The sequence below is a fragment of the Astyanax mexicanus genome, chromosome 9 (genome assembly GCF_023375975.1).
Source record: "Astyanax mexicanus isolate ESR-SI-001 chromosome 9, AstMex3_surface, whole genome shotgun sequence".
Classification (NCBI taxonomy): domain Eukaryota; kingdom Metazoa; phylum Chordata; class Actinopteri; order Characiformes; family Acestrorhamphidae; genus Astyanax; species Astyanax mexicanus.
Window position 1 is genome coordinate 9,813,697 of NC_064416.1, and position 25,633 is coordinate 9,839,329.

The window sequence follows — 25,633 nt, forward strand, 5'->3', positions numbered from 1 at the left end:
CCGACGCTCGATAGCCTAAGCTATCAGCCGAGCCAGAGTACTGACGGAAAGGAGTCTGCGCTTGTGTGTGTGTGAGTGTGTGATAAGAGAGTGTGTGTGTATCTATATATATATATATATGTGTGTGTGTGTGTGTGTGTGTCATTGATGAGATCTGAGCATGGTGAAGCTGGCACACTGTGAGCTTCATGGATTCGCTCCTCAGGGACCCTCACCACAGGAGTCTCTCAACTTAGCACACAAGAGAGGATCAATACTGATTAAAAATAGCTTTTTTGATAGATAACCAAAGTACAGCCTTGTTGTGCTGTGTGGTGTTGAGACATTTAGTAAAAAAAATAAAAAATCTATTTCTGTGCTTTGGAACAGGATGGCCATGTAGAGTATTTGTTTTTCGTTTTGCTCGGTCGTTAAATGTTCGCCGTCATTGACAGTCTGTTTAGCGTATTAATCGGTGGCTAATTGAAAACCTGAAAGCAGGATCCATATTCAGCTGCTGCTGTGGCTCTACCCAAAGCTTTGTTGTTTTTTTTTGAAAGGAGAACTCCAGTGTAAAATGGACTTTTGGTGTAGTAAAACATGATAAAAAGTACTTACCTTTGATGAATAGCACACCTTCGTTCTCCCACAGCATTCCCAGATCCAGAAATTTGGTTTGTCCAAAACACCCTTCAGACTGGTTCACAAAGGGCAAAACTTGCCCTGATAAATGAAAGAAAGTGCTCTTTTTATCCAAACTAATTTGCATTGCACTATTTAGCTAAATATTTTTGGACTCTACATCACTTTAATAACTATTTGTAAATATACAAAATATTACTGTTTTCGATTTTATTTAAGCACTGGATTTAATATGGCCGTTTATTTAATGTCTTTAGTTTTATTTTGCTTTTGCTTTTACAATTTTCTAGCTGTTTACAAACTGTTTTTTAATGTTATTAACAAGCTTTTCCAAGCCAAAGTTCGTTATGGAAGTTTCTTTTCTAGTTTCTGTTTGTGTTTCGATATTGTAAATGATGCTGGTCTGGTGAGTGGGATGCGAGAGGTTACTGTCGTGCTGTGGACAATGGTAAGATTGCATAGTAGATGAACACACTTCTGTGAAATAGAGAACACTAGGCTGCTGATGGGTGATGGGAAATGAGTAACTAGGGCCCTCTCTCTCTTCTTTCTCTCTCTCTCAGTCTCTCACCCGCTTCCTCCCTCTCTCCTTCCCTCCCTCCCTCCCTCTCTCATTTTCTCTCTGGCTCACAAGAGACTCGCTTTCTAGCCCAGATATAAAAATGGAGGCTTTATTAGCGGCTACACGAGTCCCTTCATCCCGCTGATGGCGGTGAGGGAGTGGGCCGGGGGGATATTACAAGTGCAGGAAAAACGAGAGGCTGGTTGTTCTCTGACAAAAGGAGGTAATGGGAGAGAAAAATAGAGACGAGGGAGGGAAAGGGGGAGAGGGGGTAAAGAGGAGGATGGAAAAAAAGAGGAGAAATACAGGACAGCTTGTGTGGATCTATTGGAGGAATAGTCTCTCTAGGAGGTGACGGTTAGCGCTGCATGCGGCCTACTTTTGTTGAGGGTATTGGTGACACCTACACTGTTTCCCACCTCACACAGCTGCTCCTCAGCCTCCAGAGAGAGAAACAGAGAGACAGAGAGAGAGAGAGAGACTGAAAGAGAGAGAGAGAGAGGGAGAGGTGACCCGAATCAGGAACACTGGCACGCAGTGTGATCATATAAACAAGTTAGTGAGCCGCTAATGGCGACCTGGAGCGTTGCAGAGTCCGAATGGCATGTGGTGTGATTGGAATAGTAGAGAAGGAGATGATGATGATGATGATGATGACGGTGATGATGAGGAGAATAAAGAAGAGGAGGGGTGGTGAGGGGTGGACTGTAGAACAGGTGTGTGAACAACATGAGGCCGGCGAGAGACAGAGGGGGAGAGAGGGAGGCTATGAATAGTGCCAGATTGGCTGAATCACACAGCACCTTCAGTGAGCAGCTCCTAAGAGGCTCCATCATTCATCGGAGGAGGGTTGCTAATTCCCTCACCACCACCACCCTCCAACCCCCAGTCACTACCACAGCAAGGCAGCTCTTCTATCCACTGCACACACACACATACACCACCATCACTACTTCTGAATGCCCGCAGAGGATCTTTAAGGAATTATTTAGACAGTACTGTTGGTTTTTCTGAGGTCGGAAAAGCTTTCCAACTTCAATTTCCAAGCGAGGCCTCATAGTTGGTGCCAGATGAATGGGATTTTGGGTATCCCATTTTTCCATTTAACATTTCTCGATTCGCACTGTCACCAGAATACTGAATACATCATAGCAGGCATAAGCAATGGGCAAACAGTGGGCAGCAATCATAGTGGGTGGTGATGATGATGAATTTTCCATGCAAAATCAAATCCACATTAAATACCAGGGCTGGGTATTGTTTTAAAATTGTCTGTAATGGTACCGATACGATACTTTGAATCCGGTTCTGATACCTAAACAATACTTTTTCCGGTACCTTTTTCTAAATTGTACCCCAAAAAAAAAAAGAGTAATCTCATTCTCATACTGTCATCATGAGAGACTCCATCTTTCTGGGTCTTGTTGGAACAAACAGTGAGTATGTTTGTAGCGCTTTATGAAGAGCAAAAATCATTCCTTGTACTTAAACTACAAATATTTTTCCTATGCATATTAATTTATGCATTTCAAAAAAATATCAGCATTATCTTAGTGGTAAGCACATTTACCTCCCAGCATCATCCACAGTCCTACACTCAACTTTACGCAGAATATACTGCTTTTATATACTGCAGAAAACAAGTTTAAACACCAGTTTTTATGTGTTGTTAGTCCTTCAGTTTGGTTTATAGGCCTGCGTTAGTCTAGCTTTGTTTAGCTCGTAAGTTATAGTCTAGTAATTGGTTGTCACTCTCACAGTGTGAATAGAGTGTGTAATAGAATGTTGGAGTTGACGTTATTTTAACAAATGTATGAATGATTTATTAATGAGTTTATTAATGGTTATTAATGGGTGAAAATACATTAATCAAAGCAGTTATTGAATATATAACAACACATAAATAGAAATGTCAACAGTGAGCTGAAAATTTGCTAATTTGATTCCACACTTATTTATACTGTCAAACCTCAGATCTTCCTAAATACTGATCTTACTTCGTGTTTATTTAATATATGTGTAAGTATGCTTAACTTTTTTTCTATTAATTGAATTGTACCACTTTATAATAACTTTCATTAATATACTATTAATTAATAATTAATAACTGTTATTTTTCAATTTTTTTGAAACATTTGTAAATACTAATGAATGCATTGGCAACATTGATAATTTGATAAACATTTGCCTGGTTTAAAATTTATATTTACTAGTGATTTATTATTATTATGTTCAAATTCTGATGAGCTGATGATTTGCTAACATTTTTATTTGAATATCCATGCTGATAAATAAGTGTCATGTGTGAGCATTTGTTAATATTCAAATTCTGATGAACTACTGCTTTATTCACATCTTTTGATTATTAGTTAAAAATATATTAAGGAAAGTTATTATAAGTGTTACCAATTAAATGACTAAGTTGAATTAAATGACTAAGTTGAATTAAATGACTAAGCAAATAATGTATCACTGTTCCATTTTTAATTGATGTGTTGTAACTGTTAATTAATTAATGATTTTTAAAGCATTTACAACCTAATCGATAATTAGAATTAATAAACTCGTTTATAAAGCATTTATAAACCCTCTATAGGGGTAGTTTTATTTTAAAGTGGTACCAAATTGTGGTAGGCTAGAAGTGCTGTAGGATAAATGAATAGTTAATAATTGAGCTTGTTGTGTATCTGCATTGTTGAATATCTGGATTGTGATGTAAAGGAAAGAACATGTGACGGGATGAGGAATTCATAAAAGAATCATTAAAAACTCTCATTATTTAATCATCCGCATTAAAAGTGCATGAGTGAGTGTTCTGAGCTCGGTGCTCGGAGAGGAGGAGGAGCTGAAGCCGATCTCCTGGTTCCTGCCGGTTCTCGGGCCAACGGCGAGGTCTGCCATATGGCTTCATCCCATGTGCTTCAGTGAAGCGGCGTGATCCAGGTGGCTGGAAGTGGAGCGGTGGTCTGCAGGACCGGCCGTGTCTCCGGCAGGTGGAGGATCTGTGGACTGCTGTTGTATTCAGCTCATCTGCTTTGATCCTCCTTAAAGAAGTCAGAGTCTCTGTTCTGTGAATCCACTGTGAGCTCAGCAGACTTCCAGAGCAGCTGAAATATTCAACACCAGGCTCAGGACTTATTTCTATAATACCCCACCCTATCCACCATCCCACCATCCCATCATCCCAGAGTTCCTCTCACCTACTGTCTGTTCTTACACTCTTCTTATTTTTCTGCTTCCTTTGAACTTTTTTTTTGTTGTTGCTCTGTACACCTAAAAAATAAAATATAAATATATATAAATAAACGTAACAGGACTTGTAAATATCTGTATATTTTTCTGGAAGCAGGTAGGTTAATATAGCATAATTTAAAACAAATTAAAAAGTAAGTCTTCTTTTTTTGTAAAAACATTTTCTTCCCCCCTGCAGCAAAAAAAAAACAAACACTTTTTACACGCACTTTTCTCAAAAAATCAATTAAAAATACATGATATTAAACACAACCATGCAAGGTGTGAAAGGGATGCCTCAGTTCTTTTGACAGAGAAAATCTGTATGTCTGTAAATATGTAAAATGTCAGTTATATATCTGAACAACAATATTTTTTTGTAAAATTGCAAAAAAACGTTGCCACTTTTATAGAAACAAAAAAATACTTTTTATTTAGTATGTAGATTTTTGATTCATAGATGCATCTCTATTTTGAAGCTTATGGTTCTAAATTGATTGACCAATGCCAGAAAAGCCATTAATTAAGTTTATTAAAAGCTTCCAGTTAAACTCTGCAACTCATTACATTACAATATTCCCATTTGAAAAGCATTAAAACTCTATATCCATATATTGTGCATAATACTTTAATTATACACAGATCATACACAGATCATCCACAACATTAAAACCAACACTGTATATACATTATACTGGCCAGTCATAACATTATAGTCATCTTCTTATTTCTGCTTTTCTTGTAGCTGGTTTTAATATTACCCTACAACATTAATATCCTGATCCTAGATTAGTGTATTAATTATTTGATTAATTGAAATAACTATGCATTTTTCAAGTTAATATAAATAATGTTGGAGAGCCTTTTAAATATGAGGATCCATAATGGATCTTACAGATACTTTACTGTAAAAATACTGAGTAGTCATGCAATTAGGAAAAAGAATTCTGAATCGTAATCGAACCCAATCTTAAGGTGTGTAGAGATTTTCACTCGTAAAATTTATTTTAATAGTATTTTCACTCTATACTGTTTAAAAAACAGAAATGAATGAATTCCACTTTATAACAGCTATTATATATATATATTTTTCCCATAAAATCACGACATATAAGGTTTAACAGTCTATTCTTGTCATTTTAATGGGATTTTTCAGAGACATCTTAATGGGGAAAGGCTGTGAAAAATACAGTGCATGTTTTTTAACACTGTAGTTCCTCTCTCTCTCTCTCTCTTTCTCTTTTTTTCTACCTCTTGCCATCTCGCTCTACCTCTCTCTCTCTCTCTCTCCCTCTCTCTCTCCTGCAGTGGTCCAGCTCCAATGGTCTAATCCCTATCCCCCCCTCCGCCCTCCCCCCCCAACCCTGATGCTCCAGCATGTTCCTGTGTGCTGAAGGAACATGAGCAGAATGAGCTGTTTACCCAGAAAGAATCTATACCAGTCTGAAGCCCAGAGCAAACCCAGGTTATTATGGGCTGGGAGAGCTACTGGTAGAGAAAGTAAGAGAGAGAGAAAAAGGGAGAGGGGGAGAGAGAGAGAGAGAGAGAGAGGAAGAACGAGCGGTAGAGCAAGCGTAAAATCGTAGTGTATGGAATGTGTTCAGCAGTCAGGACTAACGATAGGAAGCAGGGTCTGTCAGGTGACCTACCTCGCACCAGCGTAATGATGTACACACACACACACACACACACACCTGCAAAAACACACGGCTGGAAGAGCCCTCAGCATTGCGAGTCAGAACTAATTTCCTTTAGAGTTTCATTAGAGAGGTGTGGAGATTAAATTAATAGCGTCAGGAAAAAGTTCTCCAGGGCATCGTAACGTTTTTACGGTGAATCTAAAGACAAGAGCCGCCTCAGCCCATTCTCTGTCCTAATATCACTAAACCCACAAATTTTAGACTCAGTGACTCATAATCTCTCTCTCTCTATCTCTCTCTCTCTATTAATTCAGCTCAGTTCATTGGACGTCTCCATGCTCTGACCACAAATCCACGCTTTCACAGCAATGGTTGCCAGCATGGACGAGCTTCACAGAACATTTAAAGCCCAGTCCAATATATTTAGAGACATATTATTACATTTATTTCATATTTCAGTTGAATTGAGAATCTATTGCAAGTGTATATGATCAACATGCTCTCTAGGATTGTGTTTCAGTCTGTATTATTATTATTATAATACACTGCCTGGCCAAAAAAAAAAGTTGCCCCCTAGGAAAAAGGTCACACACTCTAATGTTTCGTTGGACTGCCTTTAGATTTATTTTTATTTGATTATTTTTATTGTTGCATTAATTTATTCATTTTTCACCAAGATCTTGCAGCAGCATTGATGATGGTAGAGTCTGACCACTGCACAAAGCAGCTCTTCTCAATCCAGCACATCCCAAAGATTCTCAATGAGGTTAAGGTCTGGACTCTGTGGTGAACTCTCTCAATCCATGTGTGAAAATGATGATCTCATGCTCCCTGAACCCTGAACTCTTTCACAATTCCAGCCCCATAAATCCTGACATTGTCATCTTGGAATATGACCATGTCATCAGGAAATAAAAAATCCATTGATATAATAACCTGTTCTATATTCAGTATATTCAGGTAGTCAGCTGACCTCATTCTTTCAGCACATACTGTTGCTGAACCTAAACCTGCAGACCAACTGCAGCATCAACCCCACATTATTTACTTACTTAAATCCAGGTTGAGACTTTTTTTTTGGCCAGGAAGTGTGTTAGAAAAATAGCAGAAAACCTACAGTAGTGTTTTCAACCCAACAACATCGACCCAGACAACATGATCATATGAGGCTTTCAGTATATGGGTGGAACCTGTCAGGGTCAGTGTTTAGACCAGGAGGGTTTGAATATTGTTTTTGTACACTGTACATGGGGCCTGGATTGGTTTCATGTAAGATTAAAGTGGGCTGTAAAGATGGGGCTCATTTGGGAAGCCCAACAGTACAAATCCACTCAGAGAGCTTTTCCACCAAAAAAAACTCCCAGAGCCAGTGAGCCAGCGTGAGTTCCCACCAGTTTTAGTCGAACCATCAAAACATCAAATGCCATTAAGGATCTGAGTGGTTTAGCAGACTAAAGCGCTGCCACTATAATCAGGAGATTGCTGGTATGAATCCTGGTCATGCAGCTTGCCATCAGCTGCTGGAGCCATGAGAGAGCTCTTTCCCTTTATCACTTTAAAGGGTGATGTCAATCAGCATGAGGCTTCTGTGAGCTGGTGTATTAGAACCGAGTCGCTGCGCTTTCCTCCGAGCGCGCTGTGATGCTGCTCAGCAATGCTACATCAGCAGCTGTTTGAAAAGAGTTCATGCCTGACTTCACATGTATCTAAGGAAGCTTCACCCTCCTACGATAGAAAATTAGAAATAATAAACAATAAAACATCATCTCATATGTCATTAACAGAGAGTGTTGTACAGTGGTGGTGAACAGACATGCCCACAGATGTTGTCATGGTTTGTGTTGAAGAACCTAGTATTGTTTAGTTCCTGCTGCGAATGAATGTTCTTGTTCCAATACCTACTTTTGTTGGTGGAAATGCAGCTAACAGTTCAAAATTAGGTTTTCAAACCAGATCATTGCCAGTTCCACTACAGTAGAAAAGCACTATTAAAGCACTCCATCCATGGTCACCTGAAACCCACCTACAGTAGGCCATATTCCACCCTTCTGAACACCACATGAGCTCTTTCTGTCTCTCTTTCTCATCTATTCCTTCCTTCCCCATCTCCACATCTCTCTAAGCCTCACCTGACAACATAATGGCCGTCCTCTGACAGCGCGTGTCCCTCAGCTGTCTCCGCAGTTTGTGCTGGAGTCTCCGCCGAGCCGAGAGGCAGGGGTTGGCTGGTCTGCCCTGAAGGAGATATTTTATCACTCTCATTGGATCCAATTCAGCTGCGTGTCATTGGAAGCGACTGGGCATGACTTTTTCCCTGCCCACTGCAGGAGCAGCTCAGCACTGGTGAAGACGTATACTCTCATAGCGGCTGACAAACCGCCACCACACAACCCCAGACGCTACACTTCATCATCAGCAAACAGCAGCAGCTCAGCAGACTGTAATAAAACACCAGACTGTGTTCAGATGATCCGGCCAGTCATATCTGATAGGTCTTATTGTGTGTGTGTGTGTGTGTGTGTGTGTCTCGTTAGCAGATGTATGTAAATATGATTCGGCAGCTCAGCGAGGATCAGCAGATCTTCCTCCTCACAGGATCTGCAGTTTGATTTCCCTTTGTTTACAGTGGAGCTATCTTACAGCTAGTGGGTGGTGTGTGTGTGTGAGTGTGTGTGTGTGTATCACCATATGTGTGTTTCTTGTTCATCATGTTTTTCTGCAGATGAGAGCACGGGAATAAGAAAAGTGAACCCCATGGAGATTAATACATGATTGATTACTCTCTCTCTCTCCCTCTCTCTTTGCTATCTTTCTCTGCTATGTCTCTTTTCATTGTACACTTATTGGCCAAAAATAAGTGTGATGAAACTCGGTGGATAGTCGCGTTCTTACTTTACGAGTTACGTTAATGAGGTCTTGCTACCAAGGGCCTATACATTTCTGAATGCACACCGCAAACAGGTGCACTATTCCAAAAGGACAATGCTCATCCACACACTACTGGAATGAATTATCGCAGGACACCATTAGGAACCTCTACAACTCTGTGCTGAAATGTCTGGCCTGTTGCGTTACCCTGCACGCACAGCACAAGCAATAAACTCGCTCTTCGTCACTCTTGCAGCAGCCAATATACACTGGACTAAACTGGGTCATCAAAGAAACCAGTATAAACAATATTTATTTATTAGATCTAGAGTTTTATTTATTCGATATAGGGCTTTATTTATTCAATATATAAATATAGGGTTTAATTTATTCTATATAGGGCTTTATTTATCAGATCTAGAGTTTTATTTATTAAATATAGGGCTTTTTATATACAATATATAAATATAGGGTTTGATTTATTCTATATAGGGCTTTATTTATCAGATCTAGAGTTTTATTTATGCAATATAGAGTTTTATTTTTTAATAGAGTTTTATTTTTTCTTTATAGAGTTTTATTTATGCAATTTAAAGTTTTATTTATACGTATAGAGTTTTATTTTTTCAATACATATTTTTTTTTATTCTTTATATAGTTTTATTTAATCGAAATAGAGTTTAATTTTTTTTTAATATAGGGCTTTATTTATTTAATATAGGACTGTATTTGTTCTTTAAAGGTTCACAACCCAGCCAAAAGCTTTTAGATAATTAGAAAACAAATATATATAAAGAAATATATATATACACCCACCTGTTAATTTACCCAGAAACTGCTAATGTTTTAGCAAATGAGCAATATTTCTGAGAGGATAACATCATGTAAAAATAAAAATAGGGAACTGAATAATAAAGGTATTACTGCACTTTAGATATGAGAGAGATTGAGAAAGCTGTCTGTGTGCTTTGGTAGCAGTGAACTCCGCCATGATAGATAGATAGATAGATAGATGGATGGATGGATGGATGGATGGATGGATGGATGGATGGATGGATAGATGGATAGATGGATAGATAGATAGATAGATAGATAGATAGATAGATAGATAGATAGATAGATAGATAGATAGATAGATACTTTATTGATCCCCGGGGGGAAATTCTTGGCATCCAGCAGCAGGTTACACAATACACAAAGTTAAAAAATATAAAATATAAAGATACATATAAATACAATCAAATAAGAAATAGAATATAGAATAGAATATATAATATATGAAGTAAAGGGAACAAATCTACAGTAGGAACCAAAGTCAGAGGTACAGTTTTGGGGGAATGTGCAAACCTGCATTCTGATTGGTAGTCGCTGATGTGCATCACTGTTTATTTGCATAAAGTTACCCAATGCTGCTGGGTGTCGCTAACTCATTGAAAACAAATAGTTTCCGGCCGCTGTGTTGCATTCGTTGTGTGTATACAGCGTTTCACATGCGTTACACACTAATTCTGTATGTGCAGCTCAATGAATATGACCAGGAGTTCACATATCAGTGTACTTTTTAAATTATGTATTGCTTCTCATTATTTTTTTTTCTTCTTTCTGAATGGCATTGCAATTTAATATTTTCTATTGGCTGCAGTTTTTGTTGCGACCATTTCGTTTATGATGAGTGTATCTCTCTCTCTATCTTTCTCTGCTGATCTGCTTCTTCAGCACTTCGTTTTTATGTACCCACTGATAGACCTCATCTTTGCTGTATTGTTCTTTTTGTTCTCTCAGATTTGTGCTCTCCACTCTCTCTCTCTCTCTCTCTCTCTCTCTCTCTCTCTCGTACTGAAGCTGCAGTTTATTGTTATTTATAGATCGGGAACAGTGATGTACAGCCCCAAATCAGTGAAGGTTGGGACAGTGTGGACGATGCAATAAAAAGCAAAGTGTTTCTTACATTTACTTTGATTTATATTTTATTGCAGACAGTGTGAACCCAAAATAAATGTTTTATATGGTGAACGTAATTTTATTTATTAATATACACCCATTCTTACAATTTAGGCCTGCAATAAATCACATAGTGGAAACATAAATGTCAAAATTAATCAATATGTAAGTACAGTTTTTTTAATATTTGCATTTTTTAAAAATATCTTTTGCATTTTTAAAAATAATGTTGTCTGATTATTGCAAACCTTAATAATCCTAAATTTGTTTCTCTGTATACTTTATTAATATTATATTTCTTTCGCCCTGTTATTTAATGCTCAGGACCCCACAGAGACCACCACAGACATAAAAAGGGCAACAATGACCTGTTGTTTGCCAAATAGTGAACCCACAGCCATCTGTATTGTTGCCCTTTCTACGTATGTGTTATAACTCATTATTAATGATTGCATTTACAACCTAGTTAGTAACCATTAATAAAGTAATTGTAAACCATTTATAAACACTTATTTTTATTTTAAAGTGGTACCGAATTTGCTAAAGTTAATACATCTGTGTGTGTGTGTGTTCAAACACAGTACTGCTTTAGTATAGAGGCGTGTCTGGTCTCTAAGAGCTGCTCTGAGAGAACATTAGAACCGTAATGTGGAATCTATCTGTGCGGTGGTGACGGATCCTCCGAGAGGTTCTCCAGCATCTCTTATTGATGAGAGTCACCATAAACGACCTCAGCAGCCACAGCAGGAGCAAATGTGCCTCTAAACTGCCTCTGCATGAATTACCCGCCCACAGCGACCGGAGAGGCCCAATCCAAACAAAGCAGAAACCAAACAGCGGCAGAACCGTAACGAGCCGCAGCAGAGGACCAACAGCGACATGTGGCCCACATCACTCTCCGGTGGAGCTTCAGCGCTGACGGCTTCATTAATCACTCTGTGGTGTAAAAACACTCTCCTCTTTGTGAGAATTCACACATCTGCCCCCGGAAGTTGACGACGGCCCCCTGGAGACACTGAACGCTGAACCTGCTCACATCTGGCATTATTAACATGTGTCCTGGATGATCTAATCCCAAATGATTGTTAAATACATGCAGTAGATGTTCACACCTGTCGTTTCACATGTGAGCACCTGTGATTGGATTTATCTGCTGAAGGAGGAGCCAGTTAAGATTTATCTGCTTTTTTCGCTGAACTTTGTGTTTAGTTTAGTACACTTAGCACAATTAAAAAAAGTAAGACTATTATATAGTACTACTAAAGTTGTACTATTTTTATACAATTAAAGTATAATAAGTATAAAAAAAAGTTGTTCTATTGTATCACTCTTTAAATATACTGATTAATAATGTGGTTATAAGAACACTTTAGTGCACTGTAGCATAATAATGCTTAATATACTTTAATCTACTTTTTTTTCGCTAGGGGCTTTTGCCTGCTCACTCTTGTATGTTGTTTGTTTATGCTGCCATTTGGTTTTTGACCCTGCCTGTCCCTGAATGTTCTTCTAAACCTGAATCTTTATTTAATAAATTGAGTATATCAAGTTTTGTATCCGCACGTTTCTCTCTGTATTTTGCACCAGTGACACATATGGTTTCATTCTTTTGAGTTTGGTGGTTTAGCTGCTCTATCAGTGAAGCAAGAGACTGTAAAAAGATGGACGCCGTGTCGCCGTTCCCATTCATTTAATGAAAATGAAGCCAAAATCTTGCGTCATGTTGGCGATCCTGAAACCCGAGTCTGCGCAGTAGAGACCAGAGGAGGGAGAAAGATTGTGGAGAGACAGCCTACTCATTTAAATAACCCCGCCCCTGAGGTCCGCCTCCACAGAGCTCACACAGTCTTTGCTCCCACCCATACAGTCATTGGTCCCACCCTGGCTAGGTGTAACCCAGCCCTTTTACAATAACCACACCTTTTTGAATAGAGCTGAATAACGTTTTAAAAAACGAATTCTGTGGGGATATAAAAATTAACAATATAAGCAGAGGTTACATTTGCTGTTGCATTTAAATAATGGAGGTAGAATTACAGTCTATTAGAAAAAAAAACGTGATTGAAAGTTGTCTGTTTTGCCATTGAAACCTATGGGGATGGGTGGGGTTACACAGCTTTCCGCCCGATCTGTGGTGGCTTCACTTTTGAGAGACGATGCTCTGTCCAGCTACTGTATACACAGTCTATGAGTGAAGCAGATCATGTGGGTGGAGCTTAGCTGTCTGGGACACATTGAGACGCTTTGAGTTTCACATTAATGATAATCACATCAACCAAATCTACCCAGCTCTGATTGTGGGTCAGGATTAAAAGGGCTACAGATTCTCAGATTGGAATCTCAGATTGGATGTACCACTTCCCTGGTTTGCAGACGAGCCTGACTTCAATAGATTTTATTAGCTGCTGAACTTCAGAGATCAGGAATGCTCTGAAATTTACTGTATCCATGAACCTCTAAAAGCCTTTACACCCTTCAAACACACAGTTTTCACTTCGCGTCAGAACATCTGCCAGAGCAGGATTCAGGAGTGATGGACAGATGATACAGTAGCACGTTTCACAGTTTTAATGAGTGTAAGCTCTGCCTGACTCTGAACAGATAAGCCGGTGTTTCTTCTAATGGATTTAGAGAAGCTTTGACTCAGAAAGCTCTTCTATTATCTATGAGAAGCAGCAGAAGAGAGAACGTGTGATTATTATTATTTCATATTCAGTGATGCTGCTTCAGTTCAGCTCTGTACAGAACAGCAACTCAACCTCCTCCTGAAGCACAACATCAACTTCCCAACCAAACAGAGGAGCACACACACACACTCTGATTTATACAGAGGAAGAAGCAGAAGATGGTGGAGCACAAGAAGAAGAAGAAGATGACAGTCATGAAGAAGAAGATGCTCATGGAGCACAAGAAGGAGAAAAAGAAGAAGATGATGATGATGATGATGATGATGATGATGGGGTTAAAAATGATCGTAAAGCAAGCAGAAGAGAATAATTAAGTAAAAAAAAGATGATGATGATGATAATGAGGAAGAAGAAGATGGAGCACAAACGTGTGGTGATGATGATGATGATGATGATGATAGAGGACAAAACAAAGAAGATGAAGAAGATGAAGATGATTGAAAAGGAAACAGAAAATGACAATGGTAAAGAAGATGACAATGATAATGATGATGAAGAAGAAATTAAATAAGATGATGATGACTGAAGAAAAAAGAAGAGAACAACGAAGATGATAATGATGAAGATGGAGAACAAAAATGTGATGATGATGATGATGATGGACAAGATGAAGATGAAAAAGACAATTACAATGATAAAGACGAAGAAGAAGAAGAAAGTGAAGAAGATGATAATGAAGATGAAGCACAAAAAAGTGATGATGATGATGATGATAGGGATGATGATAGAGGACAAGACGAAGAAGATAATGAATAAGAAAATGAACAAGTAGATGATGACAATGAAGAAGGTGAAAAAGAAAAAGAAGTAGAAGAAGAAGAAGATAATGATGAAGAAGATGGAGCACAAAAATGTGATGATGACGATTATGATGATAGTGATCAAGCAAACAGAAGACAATAATGAAGTGCAAAAAGATGATGATGATGATGATGATGATGATGATGAAAATGATGGACCACAAAAATATGATGATGATGATGATGAAGATGATGATGATGAAGATGATGATAGAGGACAAGACAAAGAAGATTATTGAAGGTGAAGGAGAAAACTACAATGAAGAAGAAGAAGAAGAAGATATTGATGATGATAGTGATGAAGCAAGCAGAAGACAGTAATGAAGTTCAAAAAGATGATGATGATGATGATGATAATAATGATAGACGACAAAAAGATGATGATGATGATGATGGTGAAGATGATGAAGAAGACTACAATGATGATGATAATGATCAAGATGATGGTAGAGCACAAGAAGATGAAGATAATGGAGCATAAAGTGAAGAGAATAATGAAGCACAAGAAGAAGGAGATAATATTGGTGAAGAAGATGAATCATGAAAATTTCATGATACTGATAATGATAATGAAGATGATGCAGAAAAACAAGAAGATAATGATGGTAACCTAAAAGCACTGAGGAGGTTGATGGTGAAGAAAATGAAGATGATGTACAAGACGAAGAAGAACAAATGATGAAGAAAAAGAACAGATCTAGAAGATGAGTGAAGTGACTAAGAAGGGGAAGAGATAAAGATGAAGGGAGCAGTTGAAGAAGATGAAGATGTCGCTGGTCTTCTTCGTGGTGATTATCATAAATTAACACGTGTTAAACATCAAAGCTGCTCGCTCTGAACTCACACACACCTTTTGATCTTCTTCACAGTGTGTGCTCCCACACCCTGCCTTCAAACACACACCACTGGAGGGCTGTGTGTGTGTGTGTGTGTGTGTGTGTGTGGGTGTGTGTGTGTGTGTGTAGTGCAGTGCTGAAGGAGCTTTCTTACCCTGTGGTATCAGTAAAGCGTACAGAGTGAACCGGTTCTTTTATGTTCCAGTGTGAACTGATCTAGATAATAACCTCTTTTATTTCATAGCTTAAAAAATGACAGGACTCTCTCTCTCTCTCTCTCTCTCTCTCACACACACACACACACACACACACACACACACACACACACACACTCTGGGTATTATACGAGACCCAAGCTAGCTTTCCTACACACACACACACACACACACACACACACACATAGAGAGAGAGAGAGAGAATTCTTTATTCCTCTCTGAGTCACATGATCTGCAGAGTTTGAGGAGATTGGATCTGTGACGTTCTCGTCTTTCCCCCTGACAGAGGAACAGCTCACACAACGCTGCAAGACCTGTCAGAAGTGTTTCAAAGCTGCAGCAGTATCTCTACACACACACACACACACACACTGCAGAGGGCTTCAGCAGTGCTCCTCAGCTCCTGCCCTGTTCTGACTCTGAGAGGAGCTACAGGAGGAGCCGCTGAGGGACCAGCATTAACACTGCTGCTTATCTAATCATCTGTCAGCAAAAAATAGCGGTGTGTTTGGCTGTGTTCACATTACCAGCCCAAATCCAGTTTTTACACTGTGTAGACTGTATCAGCTGTACAGAAACCACATGAAATCAGTCATTTTTTTCCATATATAGATTGTGTACAGATTGATTGTGTTAATCTAGACAGCCAGAAACCACATGAACATTTAGCCATATTCACATTATATTCAGATTTATTGGGTTAGTCTAAAAAAAAAAAAACCTGGAATCAGTTTGTTCCATATCTAGATTGATTTTTGATAGACCGGACAGCTAGAAACCACATGAAATCTGTTTTGTTATTTTGTCTAGATTGTATCCATATTGTTTGTTTTTACACATGAAATCAGATTTGTCCATATCTAGATTGTACACATATTGATTTTTGATAGTCTGGACAGCCAGAAAACAAATGCAATCAGATTTGTCCATTTGTAAATTCTATGAAGATTTCTGATAGTCTAAACAGTCATAAATCACATTCTGAATCTAACCTTTATCTAGATTAATTGTGTTATAGTGTGGACATAAAATACGATTTTATTTTGTCCTGATACATTTTTGTCAGTGTGTACATTCAGATATTACATAGAATCTGATTGTTATTATGCCTAGATTGTTTACAGATTAATTTTTAAAAGTCTGCACAGCCAGAAACCACATTAAATCAGATTTCCACCATATCTAAGTTGTATCAAGAATTGTTACAATAGTAAACTTGACAGTAGGGGGAGAGAGGGGCATATAGTATCGTATGCAATAACATCGCCAACATTTTTGAATATTGTAAACGATTTTATACCCTGAAATAACGTGCCATAATAACCCACCTCTATTTTTTTGAAAAAGAAAAATTCACACTGTTCTTATTTCCCATTATATATCTACTAGAGACAGATTATATTTGTCCAGTATCATTTATTTTACTTCAATCCTGGATATATGGAGATATTTGGAGTGCATTATTAGTATCATGACATTCTGGATCATTGACTTCTGTTACAAATCTGATCAAATTCTTGTATTTTTTTAATATCTTAGTTAGGGGTATGCCATATCAAATAAAATAATGAAATTAAATTTTCATTTTGTTGCAGTAATGTATTTTTTATTTTTTTTATTTAGTGTTTTGTCATATAACCTAAAGTATAGTTATCCCGAAAATACCATGAATATTGTGATATTATTTTAGGGCCATATCGCCCACCCCTAGTTGACAGTCAGAAACCACATGAAATCAGATTTCCGCCATTTCTAGATTGTATCCACATTGATTTCCGTGTAGTGTGAAAGGCTATTTTTATATATTTAAATTGTATACAGATTGATTTTTTATAGATTTTGGTATGGTCTGAAAGGCCAGAAACCACAAAAAATCTGATTTGATTTATATACGGATTGATTTTTGATAGCCTGGACAGCGAAAATCTGCAGGAAATTTGAAATTGTGCCACATCTAGATTGTAACCAGAAATAATTTTTATAAGACTTGACAGACAGAATTGAAATAAGATTGGTGGTATATCTAGATTGTATCCAGATTGATGATGCCTAGAGTGTGGACAGCTTTCATACCTGTGGTATCAGTAAAGCGTACAGACAGAACCGGTTCTTTTATGTTCCAGTGTGAACTGATCTAGATAATAACCTCTTTTATTTCATAGCTTTCTGGTATTATACGAGACTCAGGCTGTGTGTAAGAACACGGCTCAGATTGAATTCTTCTGTAGAGTCACATAAAGACTCAAACTAGCTTTCCTACACACACACACACACACACACACACACACATAGAGAGATAGAGAGCATTTTTTATTCCTCTCTGAGTCACATGGTCTGCTCAGACATGGAGTTTGAGGAGATTGGATTTGAGGAGGTTGAACTTTCAGCTAAACAAACTTTTACAAGAGTTTTTTTTATAAGAATTTTGTGTTTTCTAACTTTTCTAAGTTTCTAAAGGGTTATTTTAGGGATTTCTTCTATTCACTGATGTTAAGAGGGGTTCAGTGCTGAGCTGCTAAATCTTTGTAATTCTTGTAGTAGCAACGAATTGAATGTATCTTTTGTATCTTTTCATATAGTGTTCCTTGCCCTGGGTGAAAGTGTGGGCATGTGTGTGTGTGTGTGTATGTGTGTGTGTGTGTGTGTGTGTATGTGTGTGTGAATGTTTTTCTTATTGACTGCAAAGGTTGCATCTTATTTCATAAATATTTCATGGTTTATTTTTCCTCTCTCTCTCTCTCTCTCTCTCTCTCTCTCTCTCTCTCTCTCTCTCTCTCTCTTTCTCTCTCTCTCTCTCTCTACCTCTCTCTCTCTCTCTCTCTCAGCTGGGGGGATGTGGGATACTGGGAGTGGGGGTGTGGCTGTCAGTCACCCAGGGTAACTTCGCCACACTCTCGTCCTCCTTACCGTCCCTATCCGCCGCCAATCTCCTCATCGCTATGGGAACCATCATCATGGTGATCGGTTGTCTGGGCTGCGTGGGAGCGGTCAAAGAGAGTCGCCCCCTGCTGCTGAGTGTGAGTACAAACCTGCGGCCTGTAATTTCAGAGCCATCATTTTGAGTCCAACTTATAGAGATTCAGTTCAGTTGGAACTGCTTCTACTGTTTGCTGTAATCTCACTGTTTTAGTCCAAAAATATGACCTATTTAAATAGGTTGCATCCACTTGGCCCATTTTTTTCTTCCGTCTACTGGTTGCATTGGAATACACATAAACACACACTCAACAAGTCTGTTATGTACTGTAATGAAGAAGAATTGATAAAACAGCAATGGGAGACAATAGCTGTGTTCCAAACCCAAGGCTGCAGTGAAGGTAGGACAGTGGTAGGACTGTTTTATAAAGTTTCCTTCATTGTAGCCTATTAGTCACACATTTGAAACTGTCTAGACTGTGAAGACTTTATGGTGATGTCATGCACTAATGTCCAATGGGATGACACTGTGGTGAAACATTTATGTGTCAAGTAGATTTAAAAATGAGCATAAGCTTTGGATCTGTGTAAGGGGATTAATATATTTTCTGAAACCACAGGATGTGGATATAGTGAAGCTACTCACAGCATCAGTTTGGGTTGCCAGTTTTTGGTTGCCAGCTGAAGCATAATCACCCATGCAGTGATTATCCAATGGGAGGCTCTTACCTATTTGCTTAGTTAAATCCAGGTGGTGACCATTTGTGGCCTTTGAGTAGGTTAATGGGTGATTCCCATATTATACTCTGCAACCGGGGTGCTGGCACATTCGGCTTTAGCTGATTCCCTTTTTATACTGTGCAACTGGAGTGTTGGCAGATGTGGCTCTGGCTGATTCCCATATAATACTCTGCAACCGAGGTGTTGGAACACACAGCTCTGGCAAATTTCTATATTATACTCTGCAACCGGGGTGCTGGCACATTCGGCTCTAGCTGATTCCCATATTATACTCTGCAACCGAGGTGTTGGAACACGTAGCTCTTGTTGATTCCCATATTATACTATGCAACCAGGGTGTTGGCACATGTGACTCTGGCTGATTTCCATATTATACTCTGAAACCAGAGTGTTGGCACATGTGGCTTTGGCGGATTCCCATGTTATACTCTGCACCCAAAGTGTTGGCACATGTGACTCTTGTAGATTTCCATATTATACTCTACAACCGGGGTGTTGGCACATGTAGCTCTATTCAATTCCTATATTATACTCTGCAACCGGGGTGCTGGCACATGTGACTCTGGACAATTCACATATAATAGTTTGCAACCGGGGTGTTGGCACATGTGACTCTTGTTGATTCCCATATTATACTCTGCAACCGGGGTATTGGCACATGTAGCTCTATTCAATTCCTATATTATACTCTTCAACTGTGGTGTTGGCACATGTGGCTCTGGCTGATTTCCATATTATACTCTGCAACCGGGGTGTTGGCACTTGTACTGTAGCTCTGGCTTATTCCCATATTATACGCTGCAACTGGGGTGTTGGCACATGTAGCTCTATTCAATTGCTATATTATACTCTGCAACTGTGGTGTTGGCACATGTGGCTCTGGCTGATTCCCATATTATACTCTGCAACCGGGGTGTTTGCAACTGCTGCTCAGACTGAATACCATATTATTCTCTGCAACCGGGGTATTGCACATGTAGCTCTGGCTAGTCTATTCTCATATCATACTCTTAAAATCTCATGAAGATTTGGCTCGCAGAGACAGTCCAAAATGGAGCATGAACAAGGCAAAGAGCATCATATTCAAAGATGCGTGTATATGGCGAGGCTGGAACACAGAGAAACTGCATTTATTAGAAGTGTGAGCTGCACTACATCACGCAGTAGTCGAGTGAAAACATCAGCAAAGACAGTCTCCTGACACCACGGCACGACAGGCACGATGAGTTCTGGAGCTGAGTTTGACAAAGCTTCATGTTCCTCTTCATGGCGCACAAGAGTCTAACGGTGTCTTAAAAAATCCTCCCTGAGCCGTCAGGAGAATCTCTCCCCGAGTAACATCATCAAACTACTGAACCGTCCATCTGCTGACCAAGCAGCCCCGAGCTGGACCCACTGAATGGTCAAAAAGGGAGTAGAGGAAATAAATTGCTGTGGTGGTGCTGCTAGAATTAATAACAGTAGACACAGGAAACACACAGTATGTAGGCTGTAATGTTACAGAAATAATGCTCCGGGAACATTCTGAAAACATCTGACATTTATTATAACGTTCCCAGCTTCACGTTAAAAGCAGCATTCCCAAAACTAGAAATAAAACACATAAGTGACGTTACAGCATCGTTAACAGAACGTTTCAATACGTTTAATAAAAATGTTAGGAGGAAAGCACAGCGAATAGGTTCAGATACAACAGCTCACAGACGCCTTGTACTGATCCACATCACCCTAGGACTGATGAGGGGAAAGAGCGCCATCTACTGTACCCACTCAGAGAGAGCAAGTGCCAATTGTGCTCTCTCAGGGCTCTGGCAGATGATGGCAAGCTGCATGACCAGGATTTGTTCCATCGAGCTCCCGATCATAGTGGCGGCACTTTAGACATGCTGGACCACTCTGAGCCACCTTTTGAAGAAATATTACTGCACCATTTTTAAGTTCTGATCATCTAAACTGTCCAAATGTGAAGATTAAACAACCATTAAACTGTGTAGATTAAAAACTATAAACAGCATTTTTACATATTTAAAATTCATTCTGCATTTCCCTCTTTAATTTGCCTGCTAAATCTATCATTGCCAACAGTCACAAATAAGGGCCAGAAGTAATGAACTCATTGACCTATAGCTAGTGACATTAACACCAATCAAATCCAAATGATCTGCTGTTTCTTTTTCCTTTTTTTATGAATGATTATGAAAGAATGATTAAAAATGAACAGAATCATAAAGAATGCACGCATGGTGCATACGTGATTACATCCGCTGGCACCAGTGAACAGCTGCATGCAAACAAACCCAGTGTGAGCAGGTCTGAAGCCTCAAGAAAGCTGTCTACCTGAAAGCAGATGAAGTGTGAAAAATGAGAAATGTGGCGCTGAATGAAAAATACTGTGTTTAGCGATGATTGCTTATCTTCCGTTAACAAAACTTTAGTATTGTAACCTAAAGGGATCAAGATACAAGAATGAAACTTGGTGGGTAGTTGGGCCAGACTGTCATGGATTCACTCAGAATGGCAGTGGCTCATCTTCAGTAATTAATTCTTTTTTTTTGTCTTGGCGGAGATGACCCATTTTTACAGCCCAAAGTTATATAGATGAGGTCCTTCAACCAGTGGTCCTACCTTTTCTGAACACACACTCCAGTTCCAACAGGACAATGTTCATCCACATACTGCTGCTGCCTCAAGAGCTTGTCTGACATACAGCTCTGGAAAAAAATTAAGAGACCACTTCAGTTTCTGAATCAGTTTCTCTGATTTTGCTATTTATAGGTTCATGTTTGAGTAAAATGAACATTGTTGTTTTATTCTATAAACTACGAACAACATTTATCCCAAATTCCAAATAAAATATTGTCATTTAGAGCATTCATTTGCACAAAATGAGAAATGGCTGAAATAACAAACAAAAAAAGATGCAGAGCTTTAAGACCTCAAATAATGCAAAGAAAACAATTTTATGTTCAAAAGGTTTTAAGAGTTCAGAAATCAATATTTGGTGGAATAACCCTGTTTTTAATCACAGTTTTCATGCATCTTGGCATGTTCTCCTCCACCAGTCTTACACACTGCTTTTGGATAACTTTATGCCTTTACTCCTGGTGCAAAAATTCAAGCAGTTCAGCTTGGTTTGATGGCTTATAATCATCCATCTTCCTCTTGATTATATTCCAGAGGTTTTTAATTTTGTAAAATCAAAGAAACTCATCATTTTTAAGTGGTCTCTAATTTTTTTCCAGAGCTGTTTGCTTTGCTATGCCATGGGAACCACATCACCAGACCAATCGGTCTGGGATGCTGTTGGACATGGTATTAACCCCCCTCAAGACCTCTACAACAAAATTGTTAGGAACTGTGTGAGAATATTCAAACTGTATGGGGTGGATTTTTGCAGGACACCATTAGGAACCTCTACAACATGTGTTACAAGCTACTAATGCGCACTGTAAAAAAAAAATAGTTTCAACTTAAAAAGGCTAGTGCCATTCTGCCTTAAAATGTGAAGCAAAATGAGAAAGACCAGTTATTAAAACTTTGCATAGATAGATAGATAGATAGATAGATAGATAGATAGATAGATAGATAGATAGATAGATCAGCGATCAGGCCTCAGATACAGTCGGTTCTCTAAAGCTGATGGAAGTCAGATACAGAACATCAGTGAGGGAGCGCTGGCCGATCCATTTCTATGATAAATACTGTTTTAAAATTCTGCTTAAATACGGTTCTAAAGGGGAGACTACATTACTCCATCCTCCTCCTCCATCAGTGAGCGTACGGCCCGGGCGTAGTGGATTCCAGCTCCGCTCTGCAGTGAAACTGAACCGATGAAAAAAACATGATCTTTCAACACAGACGATGAAAAATTCATAACCAGCAGCTATTTGGTGAACATACGGCGCAGCGCATCGAGAAACTGTAATAATCAGTAACATCCATAACGCCAGACTTCAGAATCACCGTGGGTCTCCTGAACCCATCCCTGCTGCAGCCCTCCATCCGGACGCAGCCGCGGAGGGGCTCTCTCCCATCTGTCAGCCTGTGATGCAGGAGAGGAGCCGGCGGGGAGCGTCCGGGGCTACATGTCATTTCTGAGCCCTGCAGACAAAAAGAGAGAGAAAGAGAGAGAGAGAGAGATAATGAGAGAGAAACAGAAAAGGATATATAGAGAGAAAATAAGAGAGAGAGAGGTGGGAAAAAGAGAAATAAAGGAATAGACAGTGCGAAATAGATAGAGAGGGAGTAGTAGTAGAATGAGAGGAAAGGAGATAGAGAGAAAGGGGTAACTAGTGAAAGGGAGACACAAAAAGTAAGAGTAGAGGAGATACAACAAGAGAGAGAGATAAATGAAGAGAAAAATAGTAAAGAGAGTCATAGTAGAGGGTAGAGAGAGAAAGGGAGAAATAAAGAGAGAGATAGAGAAAGAAAATAAGAGAGGTAATGAGAGAGAGAGGGAGAGAGGTGAGATAATGAAAGAGAGAGTTAAAGGGATAGATATAGAGAGAGAACTTTAAAAAAGAAAGAGAGAGACAGAAAAAGAGAGAGAGAGAGATAATGAGAGAGAAAGAGAAAATAATATATATATATATATATATAGAGAGAAAATAAGAGAGAGAGGTGGGAAAAAGAGAAATAAAGGGATAGACAGTGCAAAAGAGATAGAGAGGGAGGGAAAGAAAGAGTAGTAGAAGAATGAGAGAAAAGGAGATAGAGAGAAAGGGCTAACTAGTGAAAGGGAGACACAAAAAGTAAGAGTAGAGGAGATACAACAAGAGAGAGAGATAAATGAAGAGAAAAATAGTAAAGAGAGTCATAGTAGAGGGTAGAGAGAGAGAAAGAGTGAAATAAAGAGAGAGATAGAGAAAGAAAATAAGAAAGATAATGAGAGAGAGGAAGAGAGAGAGGGAGAGAGGTGAGATAATGAAAGAGAGAGATAAAGGGATAGATATAGAGAGAGAAATTTAGAAAAAGAAAGAGAGAGACAGAAAAAAAGAGAGAGATAGAGAAAGAAATAAGAGAGATACTGAGAGAGAGATAGAAGGAGGTGAGAGAGATAAATAAATAGATATAGAGAGAAAATTAGAAAAAGAAAGAGAGAGAGAGAAAGAGAGAGAGAGGGATAAAGGTATGGCCAGAGAGTGTTGTAGAGGGTAGAGAGATAGAAAAGGAGAGAGTGAGGTAATGAGGGAGAGAAAGAGAGCGATAAAGGGATATACAGAAAGAGAAAGAGAGAAAGATAGGGAGGGGAGAGAAAGAGAGATTTAAAGGGATATACATAGAGAGAAAGAGAGAAAGATAGGGAGGGGAGAGAAAGAGAGAATAGTACAGGGTAGAATGAGAGAAAGGAGATGGAGAGAGAGAGGTAATAAGTGAAAGGGAGAGGGATAGATAGAGTAAAAGTAGAGGAGATACAGAAAGAAAGATAAAGGAAGAGAGATATGAAGAGAAAGTAGTAGTAGAGGGTAGGGACAGAAAGGGAGAGGGAAAGAGAGAAATAGAGAGGGAGAGGAGGTGCGATTATGAAAAAGAGAGATAAAGGAATAGATATAGAGAGAACATTAGAGAGATAGAATGAGGGAGAGAAAGGGAGAAAGATAGGGAAGGAAGAGAGGGAGAGACAGAGAGATAAAGGGATATACGGAGAGAGAAAGAGAGAAAGATATGGAAAGAAGAGAAAGAGAGTTGCAGAGGGTAGAGAGATATAAAAGAAGAGAGAGAGATAAAGAGAGATAGTAGTAGTAGAGGGTACAGAGAGAAAGAGAGATAGAGAGATGGGTAATTAGTAAGAGAGAGAGATATAAAGATGAGAGAGAGAGAGAAAGAGAAATCAATTGAAAGCAATCTCCTCTCATACTGTCAGAGTCAGGAGCTATTAGATCTGTTTTCATTCCTAAATATAAAAGTCAGAACCCCTCACACCCTTCATTAATTTCATTTACAAAACAGACATCAGTATCAGCTATTCATTCATCAGAGTCAGAAAATGAAACTGTGAGGGTGTTGCAGTCAGTGCAACAAAAAAAAAGTGAGTATCTTACTGCAGATTCCAAGTATTAATGAAATGAATATACGGAATGAGAAAAGCCAATTAAAACACAATCTATTCATTTACCAGCATTAGTAAAAATCTTAAAAAGCTAGATTCTATGAGCGGGAGGTCACAGGTTCGAACCCCCGCTCGTGCAGCTTTGCCATCAAGCTGCCGGCGCTCAGAGGGAGCAAAATTGGCCCTGCTCTCTCCAGGTGGGTAGATGGCGCTCTCTCCCCACATCACTAATAGGGTGATGTCTGCAGCACAGGGCGTCTGTGAGCTGATGTATCAGAACCGAGTCGCTGCGCTTTCCTCCAAGCGCGCTGTCATGCTGCTCGGTAATGCTTCATCAGCAGCAGCTCGAAAAGAAGCAGTGACTGACTTCACATGTATTGGAGGAAGCATGTGCTAGTCTTCACCCTCCTGGTGTGTTGGGGCATTACTAGTGACAGGGGGAGTCCTAATGAGTGGGTTGGGTAATTGGCTGTGCTAAATTGGGAAGAAAATGGAAAAAAAAAAGAAGCTAGGTTTATGTTAGTGC

At 39.0% G+C, this 25,633-nt stretch overlaps 1 protein-coding gene across 3 annotated transcripts in view; it reads left to right on the forward strand.

Moving 5' to 3' along the window:
- The window catches only part of tspan4a (tetraspanin 4a), a 194,812-nt gene that overhangs the window by 80,763 nt on the left and 88,416 nt on the right, over positions 1–25,633 (forward strand). For all 3 annotated transcript variants that reach the window (XM_022679476.2, XM_022679477.2, XM_022679475.2), the window contains one exon: positions 18,227–18,418. In XM_022679476.2, coding sequence (XP_022535197.1) covers positions 18,227–18,418 — 192 coding nt within the window. The remainder of the gene's footprint in view (positions 1–18,226; positions 18,419–25,633) is intronic.